General features: G+C 55.8%; 1 protein-coding gene across 1 annotated transcript in view; it reads right to left on the reverse strand.

Moving 5' to 3' along the window:
- abr (ABR activator of RhoGEF and GTPase) overlaps positions 1 to 9,335 on the reverse strand; it is a 134,541-nt gene that overhangs the window by 109,314 nt on the left and 15,892 nt on the right. The window contains exon 4 of the mRNA XM_072470152.1: positions 8,932 to 9,039. Within this exon, the coding sequence (XP_072326253.1) occupies positions 8,932 to 9,039 (108 nt within the window). The remainder of the gene's footprint in view (positions 1 to 8,931; positions 9,040 to 9,335) is intronic.

Raw genomic sequence — 9,335 nt, forward strand, 5'->3', positions numbered from 1 at the left:
GAGAGAGAGTCACCGACAGAGAGAGTCACCGACAGAGAGAGTCACCGACAGAGAGAGAGTCACCGACAGAGAGAGAGTCACCGACAGAGAGAGAGTCACCGACAGAGAGAGTCACCGACAGAGAGAGAGTCACCGACAGAGAGAGAGTCACCGACAGAGAGTCACCGACAGAGAGAGAGTCACCAACAGAGAGAGTCACCGACAGAGAGAGTCACCGACAGAGAGAGAGTCACCGACAGAGAGAGAGAGTCACCGACAGAGAGAGAGAGTCACCGACAGAGAGTCACCGACAGAGAGAGTCACCGACAGAGAGAGTCACCGACAGAGAGAGAATCACCGACAGAGAGAGTCACCGACAGAGAGAGAGAGTCACCGACAGAGAGAGAGAGTCACCAACAGAGAGAGAGAGTCACCGACAGAGAGAGAGTCACCGACAGAGAGAGAGAGTCACCGACAGAGAGAGAGTCACCGACAGAGAGAGAGAGTCACCGACAGAGAGAGAGTCACCGACAGAGAGAGAGAGTCACCGACAGAGAGAGTCACCGACAGAGAGAGAGTCACCGACAGAGAGAGAGAGTCACCGACAGAGAGAGAGCGTCACCGACAGAGAGAGAGCGTCACCGACAGAGAGAGAGAGTCACCGACAGAGAGAGAGAGTCACCGACAGAGAGAGAGAGTCACCGACAGAGAGAGAGAGTCACCGACAGAGAGAGAGAGTCACCGACAGAGAGAGAGAGTCACCGACAGAGAGAGAGAGTCACCGACAGAGAGAGAGAGTCACCGACAGAGAGAGAGAGTCACCGACAGAGAGAGAGAGAGAGTCACCGACAGAGAGAGAGAGTCACCGACAGAGAGAGAGAGTCACCGACAGAGAGAGAGAGTCACCGACAGAGAGAGTCACCGACAGAGAGAGAGAGTCACCGACAGAGAGAGAGTCACCGACAGAGAGAGAGAGTCACCGACAGAGAGAGAGAGTCACCGACAGAGAGAGAGAGTCACCGACAGAGAGAGTCACCGACAGAGAGAGAGTCACCGACAGAGAGAGAGTCACCGACAGAGAGAGAGAGTCACCGATAGAGAGAGAGTCACCGACAGAGAGAGAGTCACCGACAGAGAGAGAGAGTCACCGACAGAGAGAGAGTCACCGACAGAGAGAGAGAGTCACCGACAGAGAGAGTCACCGACAGAGAGAGAGTCACCGACAGAGAGAGAGAGTCACCGACAGAGAGAGAGAGTCACCGACAGAGAGTCACCGACAGAGAGAGAGAGTCACCGACAGAGAGAGAGAGTCACCGACAGAGAGAGAGTCACCGACAGAGAGAGAGTCACCGACAGAGAGAGAGAGTCACCAACAGAGAGTCACCGACAGAGAGAGAGAGAGTCACCGACAGAGAGAGAGAGTCACCGACAGAGAGAGAGAGTCACCGACAGAGAGAGAGAGTCACCGACAGAGAGAGAGAGTCACCGACAGAGAGAGAGTCACCGACAGAGAGAGAGTCACCGACAGAGAGAGAGTCACCGACAGAGAGAGAGTCACCGACAGAGAGAGAGTCACCGACAGAGAGAGAGAGTCACCGACAGAGAGAGTCACCGACAGAGAGAGAGTCACCGACAGAGAGAGAGAGTCACCGACAGAGAGAGAGTCACCGACAGAGAGAGAGTCACCGACAGAGAGAGAGTCACCGACAGAGAGAGTCACCGACAGAGAGTCACCGACAGAGAGAGAGAGTCACCGACAGAGAGAGAGAGTCACCGACAGAGAGAGTCACCGACAGAGAGAGTCACCGACAGAGAGAGAGTCACCGACAGAGAGAGAGAGTCACCGACAGAGAGAGTCACCGACAGAGAGAGAGAGTCACCGACAGAGAGAGAGAGTCACCGACAGAGAGAGAGAGTCACCGACAGAGAGAGAGAGTCACCGACAGAGAGAGAGTCACCGACAGAGAGAGAGAGTCACCGACAGAGAGAGAGAGTCACCGACAGAGAGAGAGAGTCACCGACAGAGAGAGAGAGTCACCGACAGAGAGTCACCGACAGAGAGAGAGAGTCACCGACAGAGAGAGAGAGTCACCGACAGAGAGAGAGAGTCACCGACAGAGAGAGAGTCACCGACAGAGAGAGAGAGTCACCGACAGAGAGAGAGTCACCGACAGAGAGAGAGTCACCGACAGAGAGAGAGTCACCGACAGAGAGAGAGTCACCGACAGAGAGAGTCACCGACAGAGAGTCACCGACAGAGAGAGAGAGTCACCGACAGAGAGAGAGAGTCACCGACAGAGAGAGAGAGTCACCGACAGAGAGAGAGAGTCACCGACAGAGAGAGAGAGTCACCGACAGAGAGAGTCACCGACAGAGAGAGTCACCGACAGAGAGAGAGTCACCGACAGAGAGAGAGAGTCACCGACAGAGAGAGTCACCGACAGAGAGAGAGAGTCACCGACAGAGAGAGAGAGTCACCGACAGAGAGAGAGAGTCACCGACAGAGAGAGAGAGTCACCGACAGAAAGAGAGAGTCACCGACAGAGAGAGAGAGTCACCGACAGAGAGAGTCACCGACAGAGAGAGTCACCGACAGAGAGAGTCACCGACAGAGAGAGAGTCACCGACAGAGAGAGAGTCACCGACAGAGAGAGAGTCACCGACAGAGAGAGAGTCACCGACAGAGAGAGTCACCGACAGAGAGAGTCACCGACAGAGAGAGAGTCACCGACAGAGAGAGAGTCACCGACAGAGAGTCACCGACAGAGAGAGAGTCACCGACAGAGAGTCACCGACAGAGAGAGAGTCACCGACAGAGAGTCACCAACAGAGAGAGTCACCGACAGAGAGAGTCACCGACAGAGAGAGAGTCACCGACAGAGAGAGAGAGTCACCGACAGAGAGAGAGAGTCACCGACAGAGAGAGAGTCACCGACAGAGAGAGTCACCGACAGAGAGAGTCACCGACAGAGAGAGAGTCACCGACAGAGAGAGAGAGTCACCGACAGAGAGAGAGTCACCGACAGAGAGAGAGAGTCACCGACAGAGAGAGAGAGTCACCAACAGAGAGAGAGAGTCACCGACAGAGAGAGAGTCACCGACAGAGAGAGAGAGTCACCGACAGAGAGAGAGTCACCGACAGAGAGAGAGAGTCACCGACAGAGAGAGAGTCACCGACAGAGAGAGAGAGTCACCGACAGAGAGAGTCACCGACAGAGAGAGTCACCGACAGAGAGAGAGAGTCACCGACAGAGAGAGTCACCGACAGAGAGAGAGAGTCACCGACAGAGAGTCACCGACAGAGAGAGAGTCACCGACAGAGAGAGAGAGTCACCGACAGAGAGAGAGAGTCACCGACAGAGAGAGAGAGTCACCGACAGAGAGTCACCGACAGAGAGAGAGAGTCACCGACAGAGAGAGAGAGTCACCGACAGAGAGAGAGAGTCACCGACAGAGAGAGAGTCACCGACAGAGAGAGAGAGTCACCGACAGAGAGAGTCACCGACAGAGAGAGAGTCACCGACAGAGAGAGAGTCACCGACAGAGAGAGAGAGTCACCGACAGAGAGAGTCACCGACAGAGAGAGAGTCACCGACAGAGAGAGAGAGTCACCGACAGAGAGAGAGAGTCACCGACAGAGAGAGAGAGTCACCGACAGAGAGAGAGAGTCACCGACAGAGAGAGAGAGTCACCGACAGAGAGAGAGAGTCACCGACAGAGAGAGAGAGTCACCGACAGAGAGAGAGAGTCACCGACAGAGAGTCACCGACAGAGAGAGAGAGTCACCGACAGAGAGAGAGAGTCACTGACAGAGAGAGAGTCACCGACAGAGAGAGAGTCACCGACAGAGAGAGAGAGTCACCGACAGAGAGAGAGAGTCACCGACAGAGAGAGAGAGAGTCACCGACAGAGAGAGAGAGTCACCGACAGAGAGAGAGAGTCACCGACAGAGAGAGAGAGTCACCGACAGAGAGAGAGAGTCACCGACAGAGAGAGAGAGTCACCGACAGAGAGAGAGAGTCACCGACAGAGAGAGAGAGTCACCGACAGAGAGAGAGAGTCACCGACAGAGAGAGAGAGTCACCGACAGAGAGAGAGAGTCACCGACAGAGAGAGTCACCGACAGAGAGAGAGTCACCGACAGAGAGAGAGAGTCACCGACAGAGAGAGAGAGTCACCGACAGAGAGAGAGAGTCACCGACAGAGAGAGAGAGTCACCGACAGAGAGAGAGAGTCACCGACAGAGAGAGAGAGTCACCGACAGAGAGTCACCGACAGAGAGAGTCACCGACAGAGAGAGAGAGTCACTGACAGAGAGAGAGTCACCGACAGAGAGAGAGTCACCGACAGAGAGAGAGAGTCACCGACAGAGAGTCACCGACAGAGAGAGAGAGAGTCACCGACAGAGAGAGAGAGTCACCGACAGAGAGAGAGAGTCACCGACAGAGAGAGAAAGTCACCGACAGAGAGAGAGAGTCACCGACAGAGAGAGAGAGTCACCGACAGAGAGAGAGAGTCACCGACAGAGAGAGAGTCACCGACAGAGAGAGAGTCACCGACAGAGAGAGAGAGTCACCGACAGAGAGAGTCACCGACAGAGAGAGAGTCACCGACAGAGAGAGAGAGTCACCGACAGAGAGAGAGTCACCGACAGAGAGAGAGTCACCGACAGAGAGAGAGTCACCGACAGAGAGAGAGTCACCGACAGAGAGAGTCACCGACAGAGAGAGTCACCGACAGAGAGAGTCACCGACAGAGAGAGAGAGTCACCGACAGAGAGAGAGAGTCACCGACAGAGAGAGAGAGTCACCGACAGAGAGAGAGAGTCACCGACAGAGAGAGTCACCGACAGAGAGAGTCACCGACAGAGAGAGTCACCAACAGAGAGAGAGAGTCACCGACAGAGAGAGTCACCGACAGAGAGAGAGAGTCACCGACAGAGAGAGTCACCGACAGAGAGAGAGAGTCACCGACAGAGAGAGAGTCACCGACAGAGAGAGAGAGTCACCGACAGAGAGAGAGTCACCGACAGAGAGAGAGTCACCGACAGAGAGAGAGTCACCGACAGAGAGAGTCACCGACAGAGAGAGTCACCAACAGAGAGAGAGAGTCACCGACAGAGAGAGTCACCGACAGAGAGAGAGAGTCACCGACAGAGAGAGTCACCGACAGAGAGAGTCACCGACAGAGAGAGAGAGTCACCGACAGAGAGAGAGAGTCACCGACAGAGAGAGAGAGTCACCGACAGAGAGAGAGAGTCACCGACAGAGAGAGAGTCACCGACAGAGAGAGTCACCGACAGAGAGAGAGTCACCGACAGAGAGAGTCACCGACAGAGAGAGTCACCGACAGAGAGAGTCACCGACAGAGAGAGTCACCGACAGAGAGAGTCACCGACAGAGAGAGTCACCGACAGAGAGAGAGAGTCACCGACAGAGAGAGAGTCACCGACAGAGAGAGAGAGTCACCGACAGAGAGAGAGAGTCACCGACAGAGAGAGTCACCGACAGAGAGAGTCACCGACAGAGAGAGTCACCGACAGAGAGAGTCACCGACAGAGAGAGTCACCGACAGAGAGAGAGAGTCACCGACAGAGAGAGAGTCACCGACAGAGAGAGAGAGTCACCGACAGAGAGAGAGAGTCACCGACAGAGAGAGAGTCACCGACAGAGAGAGAGTGTCACCGACAGAGAGAGAGTCACCGACAGAGAGAGAGTCACCGACAGAGAGAGAGTCACCGACAGAGAGAGAGTCACCGACAGAGAGAGAGTCACCGACAGAGAGAGTCACCGACAGAAGAGTCACCGACAGAGAGAGAGAGTCACCGACAGAGAGAGTCACCGACAGAGAGAGAGAGTCACCGACAGAGAGAGAGAGAGTCACCGATAGAGAGAGAGTCACCGACAGAGAGAGAGAGTCACCGACAGAGAGAGAGTCACCGACAGAGAGAGAGAGTCTCCGACAGAGAGAGAGTCACCGACAGAGAGAGAGAGTCACCGACAGAGAGACGAGAGTCACCGACAGAGAGAGAGAGTCTCCGACAGAGAGAGAGTCACCGACAGAGAGAGAGAGTCACCGACAGAGAGAGAGAGTCAACGACAGAGAGAGAGAGTCACCGACAGAGAGAGAGTCACCGACAGAGAGAGAGTCACCGACAGAGAGAGAGAGAGTCACCGACAGAGAGAGAGTCACCGACAGAGAGAGAGAGTCACCGACAGAGAGAGAGAGTCACCGACAGAGAGAGAGAGTCACCGACAGAGAGAGAGAGTCACCGACAGAGAGAGAGAGTCACCGAGAGAGAGAGAGACACCGACAGAGAGAGAGAGTCACCGACAGAGAGAGAGAGTCACCGACAGAGAGAGAGTCACCGACAGAGGAGTCACCGACAGAGAGAGAGAGAGTCACCGACAGAGAGAGTCACCGACAGAGAGAGAGAGAGAGTCACCGACAGAGAGAGAGAGCCACCGACAGAGAGAGAGAGTCACCGACAGAGAGAGTCACCGACAGAGAGAGAGTCACCGACAGAGAGAGAGAGAGAGAGAGAGTCACCGACAGAGAGAGTCAGCGACAGAGAGAGTCACCGACAGAGAGGAGTCACCGACAGAGAGAGTCACCGACAGAGAGAGTCACCGACAGAGAGAGTCACCGACAGAGAGAGTCACCGACAGAGAGAGTCACCGACAGAGAGAGTCACCGACAGAGAGAGTCACCGACGAGAGAGAGTCACCGACAGAGAGAGTCACCGACAGAGAGAGTCACCGACAGAGAGAGAGAGTCACCGACAGAGAGAGTCACCGACAGAGAGAGTCACCGACAGAGAGAGTCACCGACAGAGAGAGAGAGTCACCGACAGAGAGTCACCGACAGAGAGAGAGTCACCGACAGAGAGTCACCGACAGAGAGAGTCACCGACAGAGAGAGAGTCACCGACAGAGAGAGAGTCACCGACAGAGAGAGAGTCTCCGACAGAGAGAGAGAGTCTCCGACAGAGAGAGAGAGTCACCGACAAGAGAGAGAGTCACCGACAGAGAGAGAGAGTCACCGACAGAGAGAGAGAGTCACCGACAGAGAGAGAGTCACCGACAGAGAGAGAGCACCGACAGAGAGAGTCACCGACAGAGAGAGTCACCGACAGAGAGAGTCACCGACAGAGAGTCACCGACAGAGAGAGAGAGTCACCGACATAGAGAGAGAGTCACCGACATAGAGAGAGAGTCACCGACAGAGAGAGAGAGTCACCGACAGAGAGAGAGAGTCACCGACAGAGAGAGAGTCACCGACAGAGAGAGTCACCGTCAGAGAGAGAGTCACCGACAGAGAGAGAGAGTCACCGACAGAGAGAGAGTCACCGACAGAGAGAGAGTCACCGACAGAGAGAGAGCGTCACCGACAGAGAGAGACAGAGAGAGTCACCGACAGAGAGAGTCACCGACAGAGAGAGAGAGTCACCGACATAGAGAGAGAGTCACCGACAGAGAGAGAGAGTCACCGACAGAGAGAGAGAGTCACCGACAGAGAGAGAGTCACCGACAGAGAGAGAGAGTCACCGACATAGAGAGAGAGTCACCGACAGAGAGAGAGAGTCACCGACAGAGAGAGTCACCGACAGAGAGAGAGAGTCACCGACAGAGAGAGTCACCGACAGAGAGAGAGAGTCACCGACAGAGAGAGAGAGAGTCACCGACAGAGAGAGAGAGAGAGAGTCACCGACAGAGAGAGAGAGAGAGAGTCACCGACAGAGAGAGAGAGAGAGAGTCACCGACAGAGAGAGAGAGAGAGAGTCACCGACAGAGAGAGAGAGAGAGTCACCGACAGAGAGAGAGAGAGTCACCGACAGAGAGAGAGAGAGAGTCACCGACAGAGAGAGAGTCACCGACAGAGAGAGAGTCACCGACAGAGAGAGAGTCACCGACAGAGAGAGAGTCACCGACAGAGAGAGAGTCACCGACAGAGAGTCACCGACAGAGAGAGAGTCACCGACAGAGAGAGAGTCACCGACAGAGAGAGAGTCACCGACAGAGAGAGAGTCACCGACAGAGAGAGAGTCACCGACAGAGAGAGAGTCACCGACAGAGAGAGAGAGTCACCGACAGAGAGAGTCACCGACAGAGAGAGAGTCACCGACAGAGAGAGAGTCACCGACAGAGAGAGAGAGTCACCGACAGAGAGAGAGAGTCACCGACAGAGAGAGTCACCGACAGAGAGAGAGTCACCGACAGAGAGAGAGAGTCACCGACAGAGAGAGAGTCACCGACAGAGAGAGTCACCGACAGAGAGAGAGTCACCGACAGAGAGAGAGAGTCACCGACAGAGAGTCACCGACAGAGAGTCACCGACAGAGAGTCACCGGCAGAGAGAGTCACCGACAGAGAGAGAGTCACCGAGAGAGAGAGAGAGTCACCGACAGAGAGAGAGAGTCACCGACAGAGAGAGAGTCACCGACAGAGAGAGAGTCACCGACAGAGAGAGAGTCACCGACAGAGAGAGAGTCACCGACAGAGAGAGAGTCACCGACAGAGAGAGAGTCACCGACAGAGAGAGTCACCGACAGAGAGAGAGTCACCGACAGAGAGAGTCACCGACAGAGAGAGAGTCACCGACAGAGAGAGAGTCACCGACAGAGAGAGAGTCACCGACAGAGAGTCACCGACAGAGAGTCACCGACAGAGAGTCACCGACAGAGAGAGAGTCACCGACAGAGAGTCACCGGCAGAGAGTCACCGGCAGAGAGTCACCGGCAGAGAGTCACCGGCAGAGAGTCACCGGCAGAGAGTCACCGGCAGAGAGTCACCGGCAGAGAGTCACCGGCAGAGAGTCACCGGCAGAGAGTCACCGGCAGAGAGTCACCGGCAGAGAGTCACCGGCAGGTTGTGAACTCTGTCCCGGTGCTGATTCGTCCCGGTAACCGGTTGCTGGTGGGAATGTTCCCGCACTCGGTGTGGATCAGCTCACCTCACAGATCTTCTTGAAATTGTTGTTGGCCTGACTGCATTTTTCAACCGTCTCCACAGCCACTTTGTAATTATCCACAAAAGCCTTGTAAACACCGAGACTCTCAGCCTGGAGAGAGGGAGGGAGACGGAGAGGAGAGGGAATGGGGAGGGGGACGGGAGAGCGAGGGGGAGAGGGAGGGGTAGGAGAGGGGTAGGGGGTGAGGGAAGGGGTGAGAGGGATGGGGAGAGAGGAGGGGGAAGAGGAGGGAGAGAGGAGGGAGAAGGGAGGGCAGAGGAGGGGGAGAGGAGGAAGGGCAGGGGAGGGGGAGGAGAGATGGAGGGGGGAGAGATGGAGGGGGGAGAGAGGGAGGGGGGAGAGAGGGAGGGGGGGAGAGAGGGAGGGGGGAGAGAGGGAGGGGGGTG

Source organism: Scyliorhinus torazame, chromosome 12, assembly GCF_047496885.1.
Source record: "Scyliorhinus torazame isolate Kashiwa2021f chromosome 12, sScyTor2.1, whole genome shotgun sequence".
Taxonomy (NCBI): Eukaryota; Metazoa; Chordata; class Chondrichthyes; order Carcharhiniformes; family Scyliorhinidae; genus Scyliorhinus; species Scyliorhinus torazame.